At 39.5% G+C, this 27688-nt stretch overlaps 1 protein-coding gene, 1 non-coding gene and 1 pseudogene across 3 annotated transcripts; all 3 read right to left on the bottom strand.

Annotated features, from left to right (window-relative positions):
- Positions 1-4345: 4345 nt before the first annotated feature.
- On the bottom strand, positions 4346-24004 carry STRAP (serine/threonine kinase receptor associated protein). Of its 2 annotated transcripts, none has more exons than XM_065940769.1 (10): positions 23575-24004; positions 22700-22835; positions 15045-15126; positions 14156-14228; positions 12186-12282; positions 11400-11537; positions 7693-7829; positions 6048-6197; positions 5604-5666; positions 4346-4910 (listed from the first exon to the last, which is right to left on the bottom strand). In XM_065940769.1, the coding sequence occupies exons 1-10, from the start codon at positions 23684-23686 to the stop codon at positions 4849-4851; spliced, it is 1050 nt and encodes a 349-aa protein (XP_065796841.1). In that variant the 5' UTR covers positions 23687-24004; the 3' UTR covers positions 4346-4848. The 2 variants fall into 2 exon arrangements, with proteins under 2 accessions (XP_065796841.1, XP_065796834.1); XM_065940762.1 differs by having other exon boundaries at positions 5604-5669.
- Positions 7838-11380, bottom strand: LOC136171790 (glycine cleavage system H protein, mitochondrial-like; annotated as a pseudogene).
- LOC136156427 (small nucleolar RNA SNORA23) lies at positions 12579-12759 on the bottom strand. Its single transcript, XR_010660981.1, has one exon. It is a non-coding gene; the product is annotated as a small nucleolar RNA SNORA23 (small nucleolar RNA).
- Positions 24005-27688: the final 3684 nt, after the last annotated feature.

Raw genomic sequence — 27688 nt, forward strand, 5'->3', positions numbered from 1 at the left:
ACGTGAATTCACTGGAGAGAGGCATGTGCTTTGGGTAGGTGCCTGCCATATCTGACTTTCAGTGGGGAGAAAGGTCTGCTCCATGGGGGATAGGTGAAAAATCATCTCCCTGGTCTGGTGCGATTTGATGCTTGTTTAGGGACTTATTTCAACATCTATGAGAACACTTCCAATATACCAGCCACCTTTCTAAGCAAAGCAGTATTGGTGAAGACAAAAAATAGACAAGATTATTTCAGATAGCAGGAAGATTAAATAGGACAAAATAGCAAGTGACAAGGACTTGACACCTGAATGACAAGAAAGGGCCAGCCATGCAAATATTTAAATAAGAGTGGCCCAAGTAGCAGAAGTAGCAAGCAAGCCAAGTCAAAGGCCTTGTGAGGGACTTCCCTGGTGGTCCAGTAGTTAAGACTTCACCGTCCAATGTAGGGGGTGCAGGTTCAATTCATGGTTGGGGAGCTAAGATTCCACATGCCTTGTGGTCAAAAAATCAAAACATAAAACAGAAGCAGTATTGTAACATATCCGATAAAGACTTTAAAAATGATCCAACATCAAAAACAAAAATCTTAAAAAAAAAAAAAAAAAAAAAAGATGTTGAGAATTGAAGCCACTATGGCTAAAGGAAGTACAAACAAGGGGAAAAATGAAGTCACAGATGGCTGCAGTCAGAAAATAGTAAAAATATGGTATCATAGGAAGATACTATGGATTTAAACAAGACAGTCACTCGGCCTCTTCAAACCCTCAAGAGATTAGCTTTCCTATGCAGAGGACGGATGGGATGAGGGCGAGGTGAGGGAGTAGGGATAAAAGGGGAACAGTTAGGCACTAGAATAGTCCACATGGGAATAGCCTGACCTAGGGTGGTAACTGTAGAGATGAATCAAGTAGACCCAGAAGAACCCACAGGACTTACACAGAGGCTAAAAACAGGGTAAGAGAACAGACTCAAGGACTTTATGTCTTTCAGCTTGAAGAAGTATTAGGCAGTGCCCATGAGTGGAATGGGTAACAGGTTGAGGGGAAATAGGTTTGGTTGAGAAATTAAGATTTGTTTTCCACAGGTAAACCTGAGATGCTTACTAACAGTTACAGTGGAGCATCAACTGTGATATTAAATTCTGGCGCTCAGGACTGCAGGCGGGATATAGGAATCTGAAAGATTTCAAAAGATACTGAATCCTACATTTTCTCTTTGGAGACCAGAGCTAGAAAGTACAGACCAGACCTGAGGTCAAGCATAAAAGGAGCTGGCAGATACAGAAGCAGTCAAAAAGATGTAAGGAATATCAGAAGTGTGATAGAAGTTTCATAAAGGCAAAAAAAAAAAACTTCAAAAACAAGGAAGTAAGACAATTGAATGTTGCTAAAGTTAAGTTATGGGGGCTTCCCAGGTGGCTCAGTGGTAAAGAATCTGCCTGCTAATGCAGGAGATGTAGGAGACTTGGGTTTCAATCCCTGGGTTGGGAAGATCCCCTGGAGAAGGAAATGGCAACCCACTCCAGTATTCTTGCCTGGAGAATCCCATGGACAGAGGAGCCTGGTGGGCTACAGTCCATGGGGTCAACAGAGTCTGACATTGACTATGACTAAATTGAAGCAGCAAAGCTTTAAGATCAAAACAGAAAGTAACCACTGGGTTAGAAACACACAGGACAGAGGCTTTGACAGATACAATTTTAAAATACAAATTTGAACTTTTTGCTAAAATAAATTCTACTACAGGGTTCTACCATTATAAAGTGTGGTAAGCAGAGTAATGGCCCACTAAAGATGTCCATATCCTAACCTCTGAACTTTCGAATATTCGTTTCTTACATGCCAAGAGGGACTTTGCAGCTGGGATTAAGAATCTTGAACTGACTTGGGTCCAATGTAATCACAAATGTCTTTGACATGAAAGAGGGTTGCGGGAGACTGAGATTTGAAGATGCTACGTTGTCCAAGGCTTTGACGATGGAGGAAAGGACCGTGAACCAAGCAATGCCGGGGGCCTCTGGAAGCTGGAAAAAGTTAAGGAGACAGATTCTCTCCTACCAGAAGGAATGCAGTTCTGCCAACACCTGCCAACACCAGCTCAGTGAGACTTTCAACCTTCTGACGGCCTGGACCGTCAGGTGAGTTTGTGTTGTTTCAAGCCATAAACCTGTGATGCTTGCTACAGCAGCAACAGAAAGCTAAGACACAGAGGATACCGAACCCCTTCTGTCCCCACAGCCTGTCACAGTGCTTTGTGTACTTAGCATGTCCAAGGCCACCAAGAAACTCAAGGTACCCCTCAGAGCTAAACTAGTCAAGTCCCTAAAAACATATCCTCTGTTGCTCAAACAAAAGTAGCTAATGATCAACTCCATCTGGCAAAAGCCGAAACCTAAAAGGACTTAACTGGATGATCAGAATCTCATAACCTAAGAACTTGACAATTAATACAATGCAATCAGCCAGAGATCTGACCAACATGAACACTGCAATTACACAACTATAAGCTATGGTATGACAGAGTTCCATGGCCCGAAATTCGACTTAAAACTTTTAATTGGAGGATATGGCTTTACAGTGTTGTGTTGGTTTCTGCCATACATTCATCAGTCCCAAGTATACATATATCCCCTCCCTCCCACCTTCTCACGCCGCCCCTCTAGGTCACCAGAGGACAGGAGAGCTGAGCTCCCTGAACTACACAGGAACTTCCCGCTATCCCCTTTACACATGGTAACATGTTTCCATGCCACTCTGTCAGTTCATCCCACCCTCTCCTTCCCCTATAGTATCCACAAGTTTGTTCCCTGTCTGGTCTCTATTCCTGCCCTGCAAATGGTTTCATCAGCAACATTCTTCTAGATTCCATATATATGCATTAATTTATATATTTCTTTCTTACTTCACTCTGTATGTAACAGGCTCTAGGTTCATCTATTTCACTAGCACTGACTCAAATTCATTCCTTCTTATGGCTGAGTAATATTCCATTGCATGTATGTACAGCTCCTTTTTCTTGATCTATTCATCTGTTGATGGACACCTAGGTTGCTTCCATGCTTAAACTTTTAGAGATTTCAAGCTATCTGCCACTCAGGGATGGTGTTAAGTACGCATTTATGTAGGGTCTTTAGAGCTTTAGGAAACCTAAGTAGAAGAAATTCTCTTTGGTCACAAACTTCATAAATTACCACACAATTTCAAATTTTCAATCTGGTGCACATAAAGCTCCACTTTATTTACAGTAGGTCAGAGTGTGATTAGAATCTGTGGTACAATAATACTGCTGCTGCAAAGATCAGGCATGTGGCAAGCTGACAAGAAAATACAACCTCCCCCCCCAGGTGACGGCATGTGGACCATCAGTTGACTCTCCGCCAACACACCCCTCTTGGCCTGCTAAGGCAGTCACAGCCTACTGTGCTTTCTCAAAGATTTATTTTTGGGTTGGTTATTTCTTTTAAGGAAAGTTATCAAGGATCATTCACCAGATAAATAAGGAGACAAAAAGCAATTTGGCAGAGATATTATTCATTTGCCTGAAGTATTTCCAAACAAGTTCAGTATTCCTCCCATATTATTTTTTTTTCCCTCCCATATTATTAAAAAATAAATGTATCACAAATCTAAACTCAGTTGATCTATTTTATTTGAAGGCTGGTAAGAGGGCTTCTTGAGTATCACCTGAACTTAAAATGGTAGTGAAACACAGTACAGAACTAAAATTATCCCCCATTCTTATAAAATCTCTTCTGTGTATACACACACAAAGGTATACTAATGTGCAATGATCAATTTTAATAGATTTTAGGGGTTAGTGGGATTTTGCATGATTTTTCTGCTATCTTTCTGCGAATTCTGAACTTTTGTTCCTCATAACAAGTATCTATCATTTAAATAAGTCATTTTTTTTCTGACAGTTTTCGTAAAAGGCAGTTCAAGCATTTCTGTCCAATCTAGGAGGGAGAAAGGTATATAAAACTCTACCAAAGCACATGAAGACTTAAAAAATCCAGTACAAGTAACTGAATTTCAATGTCAGGAAGCAATTTCTATTCGCTACAGATTCTTTAACTGGGTGGTCTCTTGATATGATATAGAGAAACTTTCTGGCCATTTCCATTTATAAAACTACAATCTATGGGGACTTCCTGAGGGGTCCAGTGGCTAAGACTCCACACTCCCAATGCAGGGGGCCTGGGTTCAATTCCGGGTCAGGAAACTAGATCCCATGTGCTTCAACTAGGAGCCTGCAATTTCAACTGAAAAAATGATCCCAAGTGCCACAGCCAAGACCCAGTGCAGCCAAAACATCCCAACTACTCAAATCTATCAGTTTCCCCAAGAAACACACACAGCATTGTTTTAGAGCCATTTTATTGAGACAACTAAAAACAATTAGATGTTCAGAAGCAGTGTACAATAAGAGAAATCAAACTCTTACTTTATCATGTATTCCCTCGTCTTTATAACTAAAGCAAAAAAAAACCAAAACAGCTTTCTGCTTTTAAGGGAAAAGTCAGAAAAATAGGCCAATATATTTTCCCTCTTCATAATAACATAAACAAGCTACAAGAAATCTAATTGTAATAAGAGAAATTGGATGTTGGCTTACACATACTCATTAAAAAGACAACAGACCATCACACTATAAGCGCATAACTCCATCAGCCTTTAGCTGATACTCTTGTGTTCTCACTCATAGGTATCACCAAGTAGGTTAGTTCCAGCACTGGAGCTAATTCGTATTCCTCATTATATACTGCTCACGTTGCTGTCAGCAGAGAGTAACTGGAGGCTGACGCTTTTCTCTGCTGGCTTTAGTCCGTAAGTTGTGCACTGTCTGTGGCATGTGCCTGACGCTCAGGCCTTCACTTCGGGAGTTGAACTGTAGATGGAGTCTGAATTCTCTGCAGCAATTTCTTCTACAATTCAAAAACAGAAAGTCACATTAGTCGACTTAAGGAAGGAAAGAAGCCACTCTATATTTCTGTGAGATTAAGGAAAGAATGAAAAAGTTTTTCAAGCGTGCTGGGGAGGGGAGGCAAAAGAGCACATGCCACAGACGAGAACCCAGGCCGCCAAGAATCAATGAGAAGAGACCGGACCATTTCCCATCAAGCTCGTCCACTCCAGGGGGTTCTCTTTGGGGCTACATTTTCAGTGACTTCAACTGTCTAGTAAACACTGAATTAAAGTCAGATTTTTGAAGATGTGGCTCCCTCCTTTATTGATTTGAATTTCAATCAATATTATATTTGATCAGAGCACATTACAATTTGTAATTCTATATTTGGGAAAGAGCACTTGGTGCTTAACAAGTGTTATGTTAAAGTTACAACTGCAACAGTCTATTTTATTAGCATCTGCCTAAGTCAAACTCTAAGTGCTTTAAGAGTAACCATATCAGTCACCTCCGAGATATATCTCCGTGGTTAGTACCATGAAGTAGGTATTTAAAATGATTTATGTATTCATATGTATATATAAATATACATATATTTAAACTTCCTCTTATTTAAGTATACTTATACTGAATAGATTTTTGTCAATGAGTTAACTAACACTTCAGTTTTCCATTCTCCAGGACCCTACAGAAGTTAACTGCTAGTATTTACCTAGCTCCTCTTCTGCTGTCTCTGGAAAATTGATCTTGGGCTTTGCCAGCTCACCACTATCTTCTTCTATGAAAAGAAAAGCAATGATGATTACATGAATTACAATGTCATGAGCAAGTTCTAGTATTTTAACAATTAAGAAGAGTACACCAAGACTATAGCAAGCAATAAACTACAAAACACCTTTTTTAATAACTGTAATTCTAAAATAGTATATCTTTCAGATTCATACTTTTAGATCCAAACTATAACTACTTGGGATCAATAACAGTATTTTTATTAACATGTCTACTTTATTAGTAAGGATCAATAAGTAGTGTTATTCAGAGATTAATGATTTATTCATCAGGCTACTCTTTGCTTAAACCTTATTCTATAGAAGACAGAAATAGAGACAGAATCAATGATGAAAAATGATACAAAATTATGAATAAAAATCCTTACCAGGGAGCACACACTTCCAAAGGCCGTATGTTTTTCCTACCACAGTTTGCCACAGTCTCAACGTTCCATCTTCAGAACCACTGGCATAGAGTTCTCCATCAGGACTAAACCTCACACAGTGAATAGGACCAAAGTGTCCTTTGTAGGATTCTGAGAAAGAGAAGGGTATTAGATTAATTTAATACTTAAACAGGACATTAAGTCTTGATACACTAGAGAGGATGTGAAATTCTGAGGGCAAAGTCAAAGAACTATACCGAACTAAAACTAAAGTGATTCTCATCATAAAAAACAAAACAAAAAACAAGACTTCATGTTCCAATCAAGATAAAGGAGACTTCCATGATAGTCCAGTGCTTGAGAATCCTGCCTGAGAAAAGCAGAGGATGTGGGTTTGATGCCTGGTCCGGGAAGATTCCACATGTAGCAGGGCAACTAAGCTTGTGTGTCTCAATTACTGAGCCAAAGCCCTAGGGCCCACAAGCCGCAACTACTGAGATCATATTCTGCAAGAAGAGAGACCAGTATGAGAAGCCCAAGCACCACAACCAGATAAGAGCCCCTGCTTGTCACAATTAGATGAAAAGCCTGCACATAGCACAGCCAAAAACAATAAATTTTTAAAAGACATCTAGAAATCTCTTTTAAAACAAACCAGAAAAAAGATAAAGAAAGGGAGGTAAATGACACCCTACCTTCAAGTCTACGGAAAGCAAGTCTAAAGCCTATCAATTCAATCCCCATTTTCAAATCCTCAATTCACTATTTACCAGGGAAGCAATTCTTACTATGACTATAGAGAACCACCAGATGGAGCTCTTTTACACACTCTGCCTCTCATACTCTCGTAGCAGACGAGCTGGAGTCCACCAGTCATTTGATCACACAGAGTAAGAAGATAAAGGATCAATACTGATCCTATATAGTTTAAAGAGAAAATGTACACATTAGTAGTGGTGTTATTCTATCTAAGGCATATCCTTATTTCCGGACTTTTTCACTTACTTTCTAATGCTTCCTCACCAGTTTTCAAAACTGTTTACTAGACTAATGTTCTTATTCTGTCTCCATGTCCACTCAACTCAAAGACATTCATGCACTAGCTTCTCCCAGGGAATATCATGCCTGTGTTATTATGAACATAAAAAATTATCATAAGAGTAGAAAGAATTTGAGATTTTGAAATAAGAATATCTGCATCCAAGGTTCTGTATTCACTAATTGTAACCTCAGATACCTCACAATTAATTTACTTTCTCTCCTTCAGAGAATAAAACATGTGGCCAAAATATTCTAAAACTTGAAAAGTGACATTAAATAAAAACAATGGGAAAGAATCTCTATTTAAGTCACCTAATATTCAACCAATAAATTATGAACACTGAACAATTAAAATAGATTATATTTAGTGTATTCACTAAGATTCCATTTACCCAACACAATCCATCAGTTTTCCCGAACAAAACAAAATTGTGTTTTATTCTGTGTACAATTCTAACAAGCTTAAGTTCATTGGACTGTAAAGCAGGATTGCTAGAAAGCAAGTAGGAGCTAAAAAAATGGCTAACTGAGGTGTTAATCACTGAAACCTAACCTTTGACCAAGGTACCTACATAATCTTAAGGAAAAAGAAAAGACAACTTACCTAATTCTTCTCCACTATTATAATCATACTTATAAAGTTTAAAATCTTCACCACCTGCAACAAGAAATTCTTTCTCAGGATGAAGAGAGGCAGAATTGATGGTTGCAGGAGCTTCAAAGGATTTAATTGGGTCCAAACTAGAAAAAAAATTAAATAATATTTGTAAGTTTTGAATATTTCATAAATGAGGAAATAATGTTACATTTAAAATGTTCCTAAATTCTAAAACTTAAGGACTAATCCAATATCCATTGAGTCAAACATACTGACATGTGAGAACAGAGGAGCATGGCAGGCTACCGTCCACAGGGTCACATAGTCAAACAATGAGCAGTGACTGAACAACAAAGTGCTGCTAAAAAAAAAAACAAAACAAAAAAACAACCCTCTAGGTTGAGATTTCCACAACCCTCTAGGTGTGGAAAAAAGGGAACCCTTATACACTGTTGGTGGGAATGTAAGTTGGTACAGCCATTATGGAGAACAGTATGGAGGTTCCTCAAAAAGCTAAAAATACAGTTGTCATTATGATCCAGCAATCCCACTCCTGGGCATGTATCCACACAAAACTATAATTCAAAAAGATACAGGCATCCCTATGTTCACAGCATCACTGTTTACAACAGCCAAGACCTGGAAACTAAATGGCCACTGACAGATGGATGGATAATGATGTGGTACATAAATACAAAATACTACTCAACCATAAAAATGAATAATGTCACTTGCAGCAACATAGGGGAACTAGAGATTATTACACTAAGTGAAGTCAGAAAGAGAAAGACAAATGCCATAAGATATCACATATGTGGAACCTAAAATATGACACAAATGAACTTATCTACAGAACAGACTCACAGACAGGGAATGGACCGGCGGTTGCCAAGGGGGTTGGGGGATGCGGCAGGGAGAGTGGGAGTCTGAAGTTAGCAGATGCAAATTATTATACAGAGAATGGGTCAACTAGGCCCTACTGTAGAGCAGAGGGAAATATATTCAATATCCTGTGACAAATCTTTAACAGAAAAGAATATAAAAAAGAATGTGTACGTATGACTGAATCACTTTGCTGCACAGCAGAAATTAAATCTTATAAATCAACTATAATTTTTAAAAGAGGAAAAACACCAAACAAAAACACATCTAAATAATATTAGGGGAAAAAAAAACAGAAGGCTACTACGCCCCAGTGAAATGCATCCCCAAAATACACAGCCCCTTCCATAGAGGGATATCCATTTTGTGCAGTGAATGCCTTCCTGGAAATGATTAGGTTGGCTAATGAAAACAGTATGGCTAAATACTAGGATTTTTGCTTTGAAAAAAAAATTTAATTCTGCATTGTCTAATTTTTCCAGGACAAACATGCATTATCTTTGTAAATAGAAGTTTTTACAGCAAGTAATTAAAATAAAGGAGTATTTGTATATTATTTTTCAGTTGCTGAGAACTTTCTTTAAATTTCTGCAAAGGAAAAAGCTTTAATGCTATGAAACATAAAACTGCTCAAAATGGCTCAGTTTTATTTATCAGGCTATAAAATAATAACTAAATCTGAGACTAGAGCTACGTAATAAAAATCAATGCATAACAATAGGTTCCCCTGAATATCAATGAGTTTGGGCATCGACTCTTTTCCAGCCTAATCCTAAAAATCCTGAAAGGCTTCCAATACAAAACATTAGAGCATTTCAGCTCCGAAATGTTGCCATCCTACTCCCATCATCACACGCTACAAAGCATGAAAATGAAAGTTAGTCATGACTTATGGAGGATCACTGAATAGCAACTTTCTGGCTTAAATGGCAGAATATTTAATAGGCCAGCAAACCTCCTCCACCACCATTTCAGGCAAGGTTCTACAGCAGGGCTGCACGCTGCCTGAGTCCAGAAGCAACCAATGAACTCAGTTGCACAATTTAATGGTTTTGGGCAGTACCATTCCATTATCAATTCACTGTGTGTTTGTGTGTGTGTGTGAACTCTCTAGCATTCTTAATTGCTCATCTCCATCTTGATTGCCTTCTCATTTCTTCGGCCATTCAGTGAAGCTCAGCTCTGCAAGTGGCCCTTTACAGAGAAAAGGTCAGGACTGCTGGTCAGAATATAATGTGGTACATTCTTTATGGAAATCAAATAAGTGGTATGTACATTGAGAACTTTAAACACATTCCTACCCTCCGTTTTGTTTAAACTAGTTTATTCAGGGGTTCCACTTTTACTCCTCAATAGACTTTCTGTATTTCTCACATGTTTCTTCACCCATCAGCTCATTTAATTCTGAAGAGTTACTCAGTGTGGCTCTCATCTTCATAACAAGATCTGTTGACAAGTCCTGGCTTTTCTGCAAGAGCTTCATTAATTTCACTTACTTCTCCTGATAGAGAACAGAGCTCACTAGTGGTTTTCACACTTTCCAAAGCACCAGCTCATCCTGTCTGTTCAACTTTGCTCCAACTTCAGGCAGACTAAACATCTCCCAAAGATTCCTGTGAAAAATTGTTGATCCCAACTATTCCAACACCATCTTCTGTTGTTATCCACTCATGTTTCTCTATGATTTTACCCACCCGAGAGCAGTGCAGTGTGTGGGAGGCTCCTGTCTGGGGCTGGGATGGGCAGGCAGAGGCAGGTGACAAAGCTGCACGCAGGCTGCAGACTGTGCCAGCCGGGACATTCCTGACCTCTGAACTGGTAATTCTATTGACAGGATTCTCTTGTGAAGAAACTTGCAAGAGATGTATCATAAACCTCACTGCAGAGTTACAACAGGGGAACTAATGTGTGACGTGGTAGACTATAATGCCTCCCCGGGGGCTCAGATGGTAAAGAATCCGCCTGCAATTAGGGAGACCTGGGTTCGATCCCTGGGTTGGGAAGATCCCCTTGCGTAGGGAACGGCTACCCACTCCAGTATTCTGGCCTGGAGAATTCCATGGACTGTATAGTCCATGGTGTCGCAAAGAGTCAGACACGACTGAGTGACTTTCACTCTCTCAGACTCTATAATAATACACCTAGTAAAAATGTTTTCAAAGAATTTTAATGGCTAAGAGTATCTTAGAATAAAAAAATGAAAATTATACTTATTAGGGTCCTAGTAACTAAAGAAAAAAACACAAATACACACACACCCCAAAGAAAAATGACTAGCAAAAAATATAGCTACCAGTAACTTTCTGGTTCTATGGCTATAGGATTATACCCAAGTTTTTCAAAATTATATTTTCTAAATTTCCAACATAAGCGTTTAATATATTTATAGTCATAAAAATTAAGTCTGCTTTTAAAAAAAAAATCATTAAATCTATGCCCTACTTGGAAACAGAAAAATCACTAATTTTTCTGAAATTTTAAAGTGAAATGGCAGAATCAAGATCACAGAGGTTTTAGAGTAATGAATAATTATAGCATCAGTCTGGGGATCTTTAAAGAAAAATATACATTAAAACTTGTTATATTTTACCAATATATGTTCCAAACACCTGGAAATTAATCTGATTAATTCTTCTGATTAAAGCCTACCAAATTTTCAAAAAACTCACTATTATTAGGTATGGAAACAATATTCCTCCATATTACCTCATAGACGCCAAGATTTGCCTTTAAAAGCATTAAATACCTTAGTACATGCCTTCCAAATGTTAAGTACACTAAACTGCCCCTTTGTTACCAGGAAAGAAAATGAAGATGCTTCTCAGACATACCTTACTGCACTATGAAAAGCAATAGATCGTCCATAAGTTATTACCAAAATCTCTCCCTCAGGAATGTATTCCATACTGCTAACGGACATATTAAAATTTAGAGATTTCACTTCCGTCATAGTAGCATGATCCCAAAGGCTGCATAAAAAACAAAATAAAGTGGTATTTACTCATTTAAGAAAAATACTTACAGTTTAAATTACACCTGCAGATTAACCAATGAAAAAATAACCACAACTTCAGTAAAACAACCTCCACTCCAATTCACGAATTACAGATGATACCGAGAAATGTGGCTTTCGCATAAAACATCAAATTATTTGGTAGCTTGTTGGTAAAGTCAAAACTAATACTTTAAATATACTTCCCAAGTGATTATGCTATTAAGACATATCTCTTAATCTAATCAATTTCAGCATTGCTCTAAATAATGCTTCTCATACTCTATTTTTGTGAGTCTGATGATAACTATCTTTCCACAGAAAAATACAGTTCCCAAAACTTTGTACAGAATTTCAGGGATATAATAGACACGCTATGGCCAGGCAGTCCATTCACCCAGGTTAAGAACACCTGCTTATAAAGATGTCAATATTTTTAATTGAGTCTTGTGAATCCCACTCTATGTTTATAGCAGACAGCTCTGAAAAAATGTGACCCACATGCAGCCACAGTTGTAATGTTCAGACACAATTCTTCCTACATGATAGTTACAGAAAACTTAACTATAAGCTCCAAGGTCAAACATATTTTCAAACTTTAAATTATTAAAGAAAAATTACTCACCGAACAGTTTTATCATCCGCTGAAAGGATCTGCTTATCCTCACTGCACCACAAAGCTTTTTTAATACCAGAGGTGTGACCACTGATTTCCTTAGGTTCTTTAGATAAAACAATTTAAAACACAATTGTTAATAAACTTGCTATGTCTGGGCAAAAGCAGATGTTGCAGGCAATACCATTCAACACAACTCTGACTTTGGGCAAACCACTTAACCTTTTGAAGACTACACTTCATCACTGGTAAACGGGGATTAACAAGTTACTATACCTCAGAGTTTAAGAATCAAAACATTTAAAGTTGCTCCCCCAGCCCTGCACCACCACTTAAAAGAAAAAGTTACTACAGATATCTTACATTAAATTGCCCGAAGCGACAATCTCTATTCCCAGAGTTTTGTGTGTGGGAATTTGGAGGCTGGCCAGTGGCGGGCAGGTCCAAAGAGACAACACTAGACCAGGACTATGATCCCAACTTACTCTTGGCTGCATGATGTTTGTGCGGATAGCAAGAGCTGAATGCAAAGCACACAGACACTGCTATCAGACACAGATGAAAGCCGTGCACACATTACAGCAGCCACCACCTGAAGTTTCTAATCTGTTGTCTGAGAGTAAAAGCTCCTCTTTCTAATGCAAGACAGTGGGAGAGTCACTTTCAAAAGGCACCTTTGAGAAAGGAAAAAGAAGACAAAAGATATCTGCCTGACCCTTGAACTATCTTGCTGAGTCAGAAGGTACACTGATTTGGTGAGGTCAGAGTAGCCTGCTATGTTTTAGCATAAAGTTATTAATCCCCAGATACCAAAGGAGAATAAACCATAAATGTAGTTTGTTTCCTCACCTTAGAAGTAACTTTAGAAAAGGCATCTCGAGGATAACTGCTTAATTTTCAATGTAGCTTTGACTTTGTTATAAGCTCAAAAGCTTACTGACTTATGAATAAACTGTGCCCACAATACAAAATTGAAGAACCCAATTAGTATATAATAAGTAAATTAAAATGGTATTCAACAGTACTTTAACCTCATGAATTATTTTTCAAGTTCACATTAATCAGAATTTTTCTATTAAACTGGCAAAGATAAAGTTAGTTATCAGTGTTTGCTAGAACAGGTTGGCTACAGGTACATTTTTATATTTCACTGGTGGCCTCTTTGGTAATAATATCTATTAATGGCTTCCAAGGATATCTCCTTTTTGTCTCAACAATTCTATTTCTATGTAGATATTCTACAGAAACAATTGTGGAATATTTGCAACTATAAGGATGTTTAGCACAACACTGCTTATAATCTTTAAAATTTGTAAATAGCCCAAGCAGGCCGTAATAGGAGATTGGTTAGTTTGCTTATCCATAGAATGGAAAGTCACACAAGTCGTTAGAAAGAATGAATAGAGTATTTAAAGACATAAAAAATTACTACAGATTTTAAACCTTCTTCTGAACAGCTGATACACCCATGTGGTTCAAAAATCCAAGTATGTATATACATTGAGAATTCTTACCCTTCTCACCATCTACAGATAATAACCACTCCTTCTAACCAAAAGTTAATTAACACTATTATGTACCTTTTAAGACTTAGTGTCATAATAAAAGTCTATCAGGATAAAATTTTTTAATAGTATTAAAAAAAATCCATTAAAAAATATCTGCATTAAAAAAAAAGACTGGAAAAACATGAACCCAAAACTAAAGACATTAATTAATAATCCTGGATGAGGAGACTTTCCTGGTGGTCCAGTGGTCAAGACTGCACTTCCAATACAGGGGGTGTGGGTTTCATCCCTGGTCACGAATAAAAGATGCCACATGATTGGGGGAGTGGGGATGGACTGGATGGTGGATTAAAATTTAATTTTTTCTTTGTGACTGCATTTTCCTAATTTGAGTAGTGAACAGGAATTCCTTTAATCAGGAAAAGTTATTTAAATTAGAAGAAAACAAAACCACAAATAAATTAAAATTACCTGCTTCAGGTTTGTTCAAGTCATATATGCGTAACAGTTTATCCTGTCCCCCGGTTAACAAGTAATTACTATCCTGAAAACACATACAAGTAAAATGGTATTAGATTAACTACTTTAATAGTTATATCTCTTTGCAGCTTCTTCAACACTACATAAAATGCAAATAAAGCTCACAGATGTTACAAAGAGATGCATAGAGACCAATTATTCCTGAGAAAATACTGTAAAGCATTTTTCTTTCTTATAATTGCCAAATCCTGTAAGCTTCCCAGTTTAAAGGTCACACCACCAACCACATGGCTTTTCTCAGTTGGCTCTGCTCCCGCTGCCTACTGAGCAGTATGACTGGGATGACCTCAAATTTATCCTCTCCCTTCTAAGGCACTGGGAAACATTACTTGGGTTTTTAGATGTTTGTTGCTATTGTTGATACAAAAGTTCCAGTGTTCTTAAAAATCTCATAGGATCAACCAAGAAGAAATACAGTTGACTTAAACAACTCAGGGATTAAGGGACCCATCCTCCACACAGTGGAAGATCCACATACCAATTATAGTCAGTCCTCTATATATGTGGCTCCCCCCCCCCACACTCAGTTCCTCCATATCCAAAGATTCAACCAACTGTGGACTGTGTAATACTGCAGTATTTACCACTGAAGAAAATTCATGTTAAGTGGACCTGTACAGTTCAAACCATGTTAATCAAGAGTCAACTGTAAAGGTATATAGTTTAATCTAGAGTCAAATCAAATGTAAGTCACCATATACAAAATACTCCCCCACAAAATCAACCATGAACTAAATACAAACCAATCAAATATAAAACCACAGCCATATCCTATAATAACAGCAATTTAACTCCCTAAACAAACTCCACTTTCTAATACCTGCGTAAAATCCACCGTCTTGACAATGTGCTTATGAGCCAGGGTCATCAATTCATCTCCTGAGACAGCATCCCACACTTTGCTAAAAATAAAACATAAAAGACAAACATATGGCAATTTTGATAATTAGTTACCAAATAAGTTAGATATTTGAGATGTTATATAAATGTATTATAAGGTAAAAATGATATAGCAATATAATTTTGACAATGGAAAAGGTCAAATTTAAGTAAATAAGATCCATGAACCAGAAATCCTTACTTTCCTTTTAGTCTCTAGCCATAATATCCTTATAACATGACTGCAAACATTTTAACCAATTCAGTTTCACCTTTCCAATTTTTTTCGTCTATACTCATAATGCATGAGAAACAAGAGATGAAAAACAATAAATACTTTAAAATTTTTTTACAGGAGAATAAAAAGCCTTGACAAGAGATTACATAAAATTTTAAATCAAGACAGTAGAGAAAAAAATACTCTCCCATCTCTTCCTCAAAGTTGACTTAAATTTTCAAATCCTAGACCAATTAACTTCCACACAAAGTATCAGTCTTTGATTACACAATACTAATGTTGAGGATTTTAATTGTAGGTTTTCAAATCTCTCAATTGTAGGTTTTCCAACAAACCCATCCCAACCCAAAGTATATGTGTGGTTGTGTGTCTATACACACATATGTATGTATGTGTATGCTGGGGGATAATGATTAAATAACAGTTCACAGAAATACTTTTAAGAAGATCCCCCAAATAAAAAAGCTTGAACAATAAAGAAGAAGGAAAAAAGTTCATTTTAGATCAGAAGAGGTGACTGAAAAATAAACAATTTTTTTCCACATGGGAAAAAGAAATTGTTATGAGGAACAAGCTACCCTCCATAATAATTATTCTAATAATTCTAATAATTCCATTCTAATGTAACTGACATTTATTTTTAGGAATAAAGTGAACAATGAAACAGAGAAAGCAAAAGAAAAATAGAGAAAGCAAGGAGTATTTTTTCTTCACTCGTTAAACACAGAATAAAGGTATCAAGTATGTCACTCAAGACTCAGTGCTAGGGCACAAAAGGGAGAAAAAAAACCATGATCCCAAAGTTCCTGCCTCAGTAGTGTTAGCTTTAGCAGAGAAGAAGAAGAAAAAATATATATATATGTGTGTTTGTGTGTGTATATATGTATTAAATAATACGTTTAAGAAATATAATTAAAGGACTTCCCTGGCGGCCCAATGGTTAAGAATCTGCCAGGCGATGCAGGAGACATGGACTCCATCCTTTGCGATAAAAGCCGGGGAGCAAGTAAGTCAGCGAGTCACAATGAAAGATACTGCATAACACAATGAAGGTCCGGAGTGCCTCAACTAGGACCCAGGCCAATGCAGTCAAATAAATAAATTTTTTAAAAAAAGAGAGAAGAAATAAAAAGACAAACACACATGGATATAGAGAAAACAAACAAAAACCACACCATCATTTATGTCAGAAAGTCCACAAGATCTAAGCATCAAAACCAGTAGTCTTATAGAGCATGTAGAAACATACCAGGGGAAAAAAAATAGAAACACTGTAGAGGAGTATAACAGTATTTGCAACTTAAAGAAACATGAAGCATCAAACAGGAATAAATGCTTATGATACAATATAAATCTTGGAAATCACAGACATGAGTCATGAGTGGCTGAGTAAATATGTTCTGAGAGAAACAATGTCAACTGTGAGTGGTATTATACTAACTCTCAAATATTAATTTCTCTTTGCACAGGAAACCTATTCCACCCTCTCCCATTTCCAATTCAACTCTCTGGTCCAATCCTACTTTCCCAACCTCATTTTGGATTCTTTCTCTGAATCTAGTCACATCAGATTACAAACAATCCCTCAAACAAGCCATGGCTCCTCTGTCTTTGCTCATAGGGTTCTACTTGGTCTGTATTTTTATCATCTTAGGTTTCCCTGGTGGTTCAGTGGTAAAGAAGCCATTTCCCAATGCAGGAGACAAGGGTCCAATCCCTGGGTCACAAAGGCCCCCTGGAGAAGGAAACAGCAACCACTCCAGTATTCTTGCCTGGGAAATTCCATGGACAAAGGCATGGGGTCGCAACAAGAATTGGACACGACTTAGCAACTAAGCAGCAACAACTTTACATTCTTGGCTAAACCAGTTCTCCTCATCCTCAGGGGTCATCACTAATGCTATTTTTTCACTAAACCTTCTATCACTTCCATCAACCATTCCTTTCTGTTCTTCCACAGAACTCAGCTTATACTGTGTTTAATTTTACTTTACTTTTAGTTTTGTCCACATGTTTACTCTTAATCACAGGGAAATCAGTGATAAGAGTTCACATAGATTAGACTGCTATAGTAACAGAGGGTATCAAAGGGCTTCCAAAGTGGCTCAGACAGTAAAGAATCCACCTGCAATGCAGGAGACCTAGGTTCAATCCCTGGGTCAGGAAGATCTCCTGGAGAAGGGCCTGGCAAGTCACTCCAGTATTCTTGCCTAGAGAATCCCCATGGACAGAAGAACCTGGCAGGCTATAGTCCATGGGGTTGCAAAGAGTCGGACATGACTGAGCGACTAAGCACATCAAAAGTGAAGAAAATATCAAATATACTTGGAAATCTCTATCCTATTCACACACTCTCAAGTCTCAAAGAAACTCTGGGCGATGTCCTTAGTGATACTAATTTCAAGGATATTCAGTCATCTTCCCCAAACTCCCCAAAATCTAATTATTCTGCTTAGATCATGTCCATTCATTGTTGCAGAGGCAACTGGAGCGACTATACTAGTACCATCCAGAGGGCCAATGTATCTACACTTGCTTTCCTCCCACTTAGATACATTAGTAAAATCGAGTGCCACACTCCCCAACAGAGCATGTTCTAGTCACTTGTACTAACTTTGGCACATTTCCATTATTCACAATAAGAGTCCTAAGAACAGCTTAGAATCCTAAAAGGTACCTGGAATAACCTAAACTCCAGGCAAGAAACCGGTTATTAACTAGCTGGCTACAGGGATCAAATCAGAGTAGGGGAAAGGACATCCTCCACAGAGCTCCCCTGAGAGAAATGGCAGGAAGGGTTCATAAAGGAAGATGCTTAATGAAACATCATTAACAATACCCTCTCAACAGATGATCCTATAGCATTCATTTCTGTACAACTCAAGATGTACCTGCCATCTTCATAAACTAGTGTTATCTCTTATGTCCCCAGTTTTTTGGATGTGATCAATGCTATCTGTTCAATACTTTTCATATTCTGAGAAAGGACTCACCAGTCTCAAGAGTGGCTGCTTAACTTACTTCTTTAAGGCCTTAACAAAAAATTAAGCTATTTCGGGAAAATGACTGCCTGTCTTAACATGACGGCCAAGCCATCAAAAAGGAGACAATAGCACCTTTGATTTATTGAGAACCTTATTCAGAGAAAATTTAGCTCTTCCTGTGGGCTTTTTACAAGAAGACAAAAAAAAAAAAAAAAAGGATCAGGAGATGTGGTGGTAACATTAGCTCTATGAATTAAAAGATGAATTAAAAGATGTAAAGAGAATGGTGTTTCAGGGACAGTTTCAGCTGACTTTTCAGCTGCCTGCCCAAATTACCTCAAGATAACATTCCAAACTGACTCACAGACCAGCCCTGCTGAATATACTTTCTCTATAAGAAAAACGGACAAAATTCTCCCTTCGATAAACATGACACCTAAAATTACACTAAGGAGCTCTTCTTTATTGGGTCAAGTTCCATAAGAGCAGAGCCCATACAGGTCATTAAATGAGAAAATAAAGAAAGGATGCACACATCCTCACACTTCACAGACAGACAGACAACAAACGAGGGTTAAGTCTCAGCTCCCGCTAACCAAGCACCTGCGATGCAACAGACACAAGGCTAGATTCAGGCACGTAAGTGGGAAAAAATCTCTCTGACTTGCCCCCAAACCGCGCTTGGCTTACATTCATTTGACAAATATGAAACAAGAGGTTTAAGAAACATCTCCTGATCAAACTGAAAATACAAAGTATGGCTAGCACATGAACTCAGGCCTTGTTGTTTAGTTGCTCAGTTGTGTCTGACTCTTCTGTAACCCCATGGACTGTAACCCACCAGGATCCTCTGTCCATGAGATTTCCCAGGCAAGAATACTGCAGTAGGTAGCCATTTCCTTCTCCAGGGGATTTTCCTGACCCTCAGATGGAAACTATGTCTCCTGCATTGGCAGGCAGGTTCCACTAAGTCACCAGGGAAGCCTGCTTAATGCAAATACTTACATCTTTCCCACTACATCATGGCACCTGAAAGCCTGAACTGAGACAGAAAAAACCCAAAAGTATTCCCTCTTGCTACTTAGATCTACTAGAACTTCCTTGCATGAAACTCAAAGGTTTCTTGGCTTTAGCCATAGATGTTCCAAAAGAACACATGATTTTGGTCTATTGGGGTGGTAGCTATCAGTGTTACCTTACACATGTTAGCATTTACATAGCTACTAGATTTCAGGTAATATTATAAATATAAACATATCAACTCATTTAATATTCACAACGAATGAAAGTCGCTCAGTTGTGTGAACTGCGACCCCATGGACTACACAGTCCATGGAATTCTCCAGGCCAGAATACTTGAGTGGGTAGTCTTTTCCTTCTCCAGGGGATCTTCCCAACCCAGGGACTGAACCCAGGTCTCCCAAATTGCGGGTAGATTCTTTACCAGCTGAGCCACAAGGGAAGCCCATTCACGACGAAAGGTAGGCACTATTGCTATTCTCACTTTTATAGATGATGAAACTGCAAGAGAGAGAGGTTAAATAAAGTTCACAGGATCACAGAGCTATTACAGGATGGAGCCAGTGTTCAAACACAACCTGGCCCCAGCATTCATGTTTTTAATAACCCCGTGTAAACACAGACACTGAGACCTGAAAGGTTAAGAAGGTCCCAAAACAACACTGAATACCTATACAGAGAAACGACCTCAAATGCATGACTTGGGTTATTAATGCTGTTAGTGACCTAAAAACAAAGATAACTGTGCCTCTAGCAGCAAGATAAAATCTTGACTACTCTTTTCGGAACTCTTGTTAAGTATTGAAAGTGCTGTATTTTTCACACCTTTTTCTCTCTCCATTTCAGAGTAATTATCACATGAGCAGTAATTTCTATCTAATGCATTTCATTTCTTTCCTAAGGGCTGGCATTACAATTTGTCAAATGTGCATCAGGTCTTCACAGATTTTACAGAGATGGGTATCATTCCTAACAAGCTTCTGTACAAGTCTCAGATCAGAGCAAGACTGTCCATCAGGCAAGAGACGACAGAGCATTTTGCTCATGTCATTAGCACTCATGTTTGAGCTAGATAACACAGAACTGAGATTAACAGAAATGAATCTCTCCAGAAATGCAATTTAAAAGATCGTCTATTTTAATTCTAATGTCTGTAGTGTCTAAGATCTTGTTACATTTTATCTAATCAAATTTAATTTAAAATATCACTTTATTAACTATTAACTTAGCAAACTGGAGACCTAGTTTCAATAATGACATTTTTAAAATCCACTTAACAAATATCTGAAAACTCCTGGAGAAGGAAATGGCAACCCACCCCAGTATTCTTATCTGAAGAATTCCATGGACAGGAGAACCTGGCAGGCTACAGTCCCTGGGGTCACAGATCGGACTGAGCGACTAACACACACAGAGTTGTTAATTCCAATTTTCTATCTCTGTTATGAAACCAATGACATTCTCTCCCAATGACAATGTTCCTAATGGACTCAGCAAAAAATAAACTTTGCAGAAATTGGAGGAAAAAAAAAATAGGTTGAACTCACAGGAGACATAAATGTCTCAGAAACAAAACCAAGATCTCTAATTCATCCATTCTTAGTTCCTTCTGCTTCAGAAACTTCCTTAAGTTATTTGTTTGACAAAGTGCTGAACAAGCCAGGTATACAAAAAAATATAAGGCATGGCCCATGGCCTCAAGAAGCAACAATACATAAGTCAATAAGTACCGTAAGAACCAGAAGTTTAACACAGTCGACAGTGTGAGCAAAAAGAGGGAATGGACGCCCTCGCCTTCCGGTCCTCCACAAATCTTCCTTGTATGAGAATCACTTTTACTTCCTATTTTTCACATCCCATAATTAACAAAGGAGTCTGTCACGTTATAAGCATGCATGCTGACCTCTAAAGCAACATTTGACATTAAAGGATTTACATAAAACCAAGTAGTTCCATATTTTATCAGAATTGCATAGAATCACAACAGGGCAGAGCACAAACCCTTATGATGGCTATGCATAAACATAGCACATCTATTCTTTGAAGGCAAAGAAAAAAGTTCAAACTGACATTTTAACTTTTCTTACTGATCTCTCATCATCTTAAATTTAATCCCACATGAGCATGGGATTTTATCTCCCTCTGTTTATTTAAAAATTCTATTAAAAAAATTATGTATTGTAACACTCACTCCATGGCATAGAGCTCTACAAGTTTCAACAAACATATAGTTATATATGCCACCACCTCAATCAATCTGCCTTCATTTTTCATAATAAACCTAGTATGTTTAATTTGCTTAATACAAAGGCGCAACAAACACATATACAATTGCTCCTTAGTGTAAAATTGTTTAAAAAAAATTTTTTTTTAAACACTTTCACTCTTGGGACTCTCAACTCTAACAGTCTACTGCATGTACAATAACCCTTGATGTTGTCTTCCTTAAAACATTTAAGTGTCTGCTAAGTCACAAACATTAGGAAGTAGAGGTACCAAGGTTATATAAAATATGATACACAGGAACAGACGGGAAAGTGGGTCATTGGCAAGTCAGGTTAATAACATATGCAAAAGCCAAAAATCAGCGTAAGGAAGGTCCATTTTGGCAACAAAGAGTATAACCAGATTGTGGGGCACAGGGTGTGCAGTGCAGATGATGATGGTGAACTAGGATGGGCCAAAGTGTAAAGAGGCAGCAACTGAAATTTAACCTTTAGGCGGGTGATTAAAGGCTGCACATCAGAATCACCAAGAACTTCTGGCAAGGAAATTGTTGTTGGGGACTTTACTGCCCCCTCTCACCCCAGATCAATATGTACACGAGTATTTTAAAAGCTTCTAATAATGAACACCCAAGATCAGGGATCACTGACAAAGCAGAGGGAAGACAGAAAAAACATTAGCTAGAGAAGTGACCTGATGATACCTGATGATATTTGTGTTCAGGAAGACAACTGTCAGCACCAGGGAGGCTGAACAGATGGGAAACGACTAGTGGTAGGGACCTGAACTAAGATGGCAGTGCCATAAGGAATAATGTCATCAGCAGACATTCTGCTGGTGGAATCGACAAAAATGATGATAATAATCTAGATGCAAGGGAAAAATTAAGAACAATTTAGATTTCACCCTTACACAGAATGAAGTCATTTGAGTCTCTGTGAACAGTCTGAGAACCACTTAAGAGAATGAAGCAGGTAGGATCAGGTTGGAATTCTGGTGAGATCAAAAACGGGATGTTCCATATAGAAGGCAGTGAGAATTTCACCAGTAACCTTTAACGACGTTTTGACCATTTCAGAGCACAATCCACAGAGAGCTCCGGAGGTGGCCATTTCTGGCTGCACTTACGCTGTGAAATCTGCAGCGGCTGTTGCTGCTTTGGTGGCATCTTTATTCAATGTTGCGCCCCAAACGGCACCCTTATGACCCAAAAATGTTCCAATCCAGTCTCCTGTATCTCCCTGGCGAAGCATAGGCTTACCATCTAAAAAATATTGAAGACGACATGTGACTTAGAAGTTCGGAGGACTTAAAATCTAAGACTCAAACATAAAACGATCATATTGAAAAACAAAGTGGAAATTGCTTTTGTTGTCTGAACTAGTCTCACTCACTGGGGTCACTAAGGATCGTTCAGAAATAAATTCAATGACGAACCCAGCTGCACATTCTCTCGGGGAAGCATCTGTAACTAGGTGAAAAGATTGACCTGCGTCAAAACAATCTAGATTTGAGTCTTATTTTGGACAAACTTCTTAACATAAATCTCAGCTCCCATCACACATTCCCCCACACACAGCTTCCATCTGAAAGATGGAAAAAGGAAATGAAAATTCCATAGGACAAAAGACTGTTCAATGAGATAATAGGAGTGCTACGTCTTCGTAAAATAAGGCCTGGCCTAGTTGCTGCATTCTGCCAAATCCTTGAGAGATATTTACACTGTTTGTTGGCCGGGACGTCTAAGCAAGCGCACAGTTCAGCTTCTCCAGAAATAGAAATAAAGGTAAACTGAGAAGCCTTCGTTAGGGGCATTACTTAGCAAAGCCTCTCGGCGTCAGCTGCGGGAGCCCTAACAACTATTCCTCTCCCCATCAGCCCGCCGTGGGGCCCTAACCTCAAACGCTGCGAGAGCCGCAGTTCGTTCGGCCATGGGGATGCCAACCTCGTTCGCTTTCCGCCCGACCTCAGCCATCAGGGACCCGACTAGCGGCCCCGCTCACCTTTGCAAGCGCTGATTAGAAAATAGCCATAAGGCGTGATGCCACTGAAGGCCAGATCCACCACAGGCCGCGTGTGGCCGGAGCAGGTGAGCGGCGTTTGCCTCATCGCCATGGCGGCGGCGAGCCGAGCGATCCGGCTGCAGAGCCGAGGGGTCGTCTAGTCTTTTCTCTCCTCTGTGGCAGCGCCTCCGGCTCCTCTAGGCCCCCGCCCCGACACTGACGCTGGGCCGGGGCACAGGAAAAGGCCAATCCTGTAGCCCCAAGGTCAGGAAGGGGTTAGGGATAGGTCAGGGAGTCCGCGACGGGCGACCGACCGCCGCCGAGGGAGGGAAAGGGAGGGAGGGAGGAGAGTAGGGGAAGGGGAGAAGCGGAGAACCGGCGGCCACGACCCGTACCGTCCACACCGGTACCGGCAGGAAGTGACGACACCAATGACGCTAAGCGTCCGCCGGAAGTGACGAAGCGGCGGGAAGGCGGATTCGCCCGGCAGAAGCCGCAGACAGGCGCGAAGACGGTAGCGCGCAGGCGCGAGAGCACGCACGCTGAACGCGGCACGCTAGCCCCACGCCTGTACGCACGGTTTCTGGCGGAGTTTTTGGCTCTGGTTTAAAAGTCGGGACGCGGAGCTCTCTGCTCTCACTCCAGAACTGTGGTGGCTATGCAGTTTCCGGGCAGAGTTGTCAGGTGCGAAAACGAGTGCTGCTCGCCTGAACCTGGCGGCCTATGTGGGTTTTGCACCAAGCCGTTCAGCCGGTTGGACTGTGCTGGATATGTGAACATCTACCTCTCGTTGTTCCCAGCGATGATCCAAACCTGCAAACACTAGGAACTTTTTTTCATCCCTAACAGTTTTATAAGGCAGCTCCTCCGGGATTGTCTACAGGGCCTTTAAGTACATTCCCCAGCCACGTAACATTTCTCCATTGCTAGTGTTTTAGACGGGCTCTGTGACTAAATACAGTTAATTTCAAATTACTTTTTTTTTTTTTTTTTTTTTTTGAGGACTTAGAAGGACTCTAGAGCGGTGGTCCTCAAATTCTTTGATGAAATACATCAGTAAAGCTTGAGTTCCCATTCCCAGTATACGGATAATAATTTGTAAGTTCAGCTAAGTTTAGTTGCTCAGTCGTGCCCTGAGCAGACCCCATGGACTGCGGCACATCAGGCATCCCTGTCCATCACCAACTCCCGGAGTTTACCCAAACTCATGTCCATTGAGTTGGTGATGCCATCCAACCATCTCATCCTCTGTCGTTCCCTTCTGCCCTCAATCTTTCACAGCATCAGGTTTTTTTAAAATGAGTGAGTTCTTCCCATCAGGTGGCCAAAGTATTGGAGTTTCAGCTTCAACATCAGTCCTTCCAATGAACAGTCAGGACCGATCTCCTTTAGGATGGACTGGTTGGATCTCCTTGCAGTCCAAGGGACTAGCAAGAGTCTTCTCCAACACCATAGTTCAAAAGCATCAATTCTTTAGTGCTCAGCTTTCTTTATAGTTGATCTCTTACATCTGTACATGACCACTGGAAAAACCATAGCCTTGACTAGACAGACCTTTGTTGGCAGAGTAATGTCTCTGCTTTTTAGTATTCTGTCTAGGTTGGTCATAACTCCTTCCAAGGAGTAAGTGTCTTTTAATTTCATGGCTGCAGTCACCATCTGCAGTGATTTTGGAGCCCCCAAAAATAAAGTCTGCCACTGTTTCCACTGTTTCCCCATTTATATGCCCTGAAGTGATTGAACTGGCTGCCATGATCTTAGTTTTTTGAATGTTGAGCTTTACGCCAACTTTCCCAGTCTCCTCTTTCACTTTCATCAAGAGGCTATTTAGTTCTTCTTCACTTTCTGCTGTAAGGGTGGTGTCATCTGCATATCTGAGGTTATTGATATTTCTCCCAGCAGTCTCGATTCCAGCTTGTGCTTCATCCAGCCCAGCATTTCTCATGATGTACTCTGCATAGAACTTAAATAAGTAGGGTGACAATATACAGCCTTAATATACTCCTTTTCCTATTTGGAACCAATCTGTTTTTCCATGTCCAGTTCTAACTGTTGCTTGCTGACCTGCATATAGATTTCTCAAGAGGCAGGTCAGATGGTCTGGTATTCCCATCAAAGTTACATACATGTTAGTTCATAGGCAAAACTGGAAATACTAGAATCTATAAGTGTAATAGAAACACTGGTGTTTTCTTCTGCAGGCTGCCCACTTTATATATCCCTGCATGGTGTGACGAGGGTAACTTGAAGGCTTGCTCATGCAAAACCTGTTATAAGCAGGAAAGGTCCTTTCCCTGGGCAAGTTGTTTCTTTCCTTTGAAATTGGTTAGAATGTCAACCGAAACAGCAGAGATTTTTGCAGCCACTTCACTGATTTATCCTGAAGGCTGTGATGTCTTGGCACATATCAACACATATTTAATCAGCACAGATGTCTCTGAATGGTTCCTTCTGCATCATCTTTTTGTGGTAAACATGTATCTTCATTCAGGTGTCAAACTGATCACTGCGGGGAGACTTGAAATGCTTCCCTTTTCTATTTCTTCAGCCTTTTGTTCATTCATCAGTACGACAGCACTTACTGTGTATGTTTTCAGTTATCTTTCCTCCTCTCTGTGCCAGCTCATCTTGTGGTCGAACACACAGGCACACACACTCCTTTCACGTTTAAATTATGAGCTCCTTAATGGCTTTCTCATCTTTGTATTCTAGTCCCAGAAAAGTGAATAGCAGTTATTTTATGTTTAAAATTGTTTCTGCTGTATACTTGCTTTACAATGTTGTGTTCGTTTTTGCTACACAGCAAAGTGAATCAGCTATCCTCAGTCCTGTCTGACTCTTTCCCATCCCATGGACTGTAGCCCACCAGGCTCCTTGTCCATGGGATTGTCCAGGCAAGAATACTGCCACTTCCTGCTCCAGAATACTGGAGTGCTTGCCACTTCCTACTCCAGGGAATCTTCCTGCCCCAGGGATCAAACCTGTATCTCTTTCATCGTCTGCATTGGCATGCAGATTCTTTACCACTAGAACCATCTAGGAAGCCCCACGTCAGCTGTACTTATACACACATCGGGGGCGTCCTAGGTGGCTCAGGGTAAAGAACCCACCTGCCTGGCAGGAGACTAGGGCTCAATCTCTGGGTTGGGAAGATCCCCTGGAGAAGGAAGTGGCAACCCACTCCAGTATTCTTGCCTGGGAAATCCTATGGACAGAGGAGCCTGGCAGTTACAGTCTACAGGGGTCACAAAGAGTCAGACCCAGCTTAGCAACTAAACAGCAACAAGAAGTACATCTATAACCTCTTTTTCACATTTCCTTTCCAGTTAGAGTGAATGGCATTTCGTGAATGCTGGACAGATGATTATTTATTAAATTTCTACATTACTGATGGAGATAAGTATAAAACACAACTCCAATTAGAACAACTAGTTAGTAAAATATTAATATATGTCCATTTGTAGTTCATTGTGTGTAGGTAAGCCTACAGCTGAAAACTGCCTTGTATCTAAAACAAAAGGTATAATTCCTCCTCATTTGTATTCTGAGTTCTAAGAGTATAATGTATGGTGGTCAGTTCTGTGGACTTCAAAATCAGTTTAATATTAGAAGACAGACTACTGCAATTATTATAATTAACCACATTAAAGACTTCCCTGGTGGTTCAGATAGTAAAGAATCTGCCTGCAATGCAGGAAACCCAGATTCTTTTTTTTTGTTTGTTTGTTTTTTTCATTTATTTTTATTAGTTGGAGGCTAATTACTTTTTACAGTTTTGTAGTGGTTTTTTCCATACATTGACATGAATCAGCCATGGATTTACATGCGTTCCCCATCCTGATCCCCCTTCCCACCTCCCTCCCCATCCCATCCCTTTGGTCTTCCCAGTGCACCAGCCCTGAGCACTTGGGAGACCTGGATTCTATCCCTGGGTCGGGAAGATCCCCTGAACAAGGGGAAAAAGGTGGCTTAAAACTCAACATTCAGAAAATGAAGATCATGGCATTTGGTCCTGTCACTTCATGGCAAATAAATGGGGAAACAATGGAAATAGTGACAAATCTTATTTTCCTGGGCTCCAAAATCACTGTAGATGGTGACTGCAGCCATGAAA

Source organism: Muntiacus reevesi, chromosome 1 (assembly GCF_963930625.1).
Source record: "Muntiacus reevesi chromosome 1, mMunRee1.1, whole genome shotgun sequence".
In the NCBI taxonomy this organism is placed as follows: domain Eukaryota; kingdom Metazoa; phylum Chordata; class Mammalia; order Artiodactyla; family Cervidae; genus Muntiacus; species Muntiacus reevesi.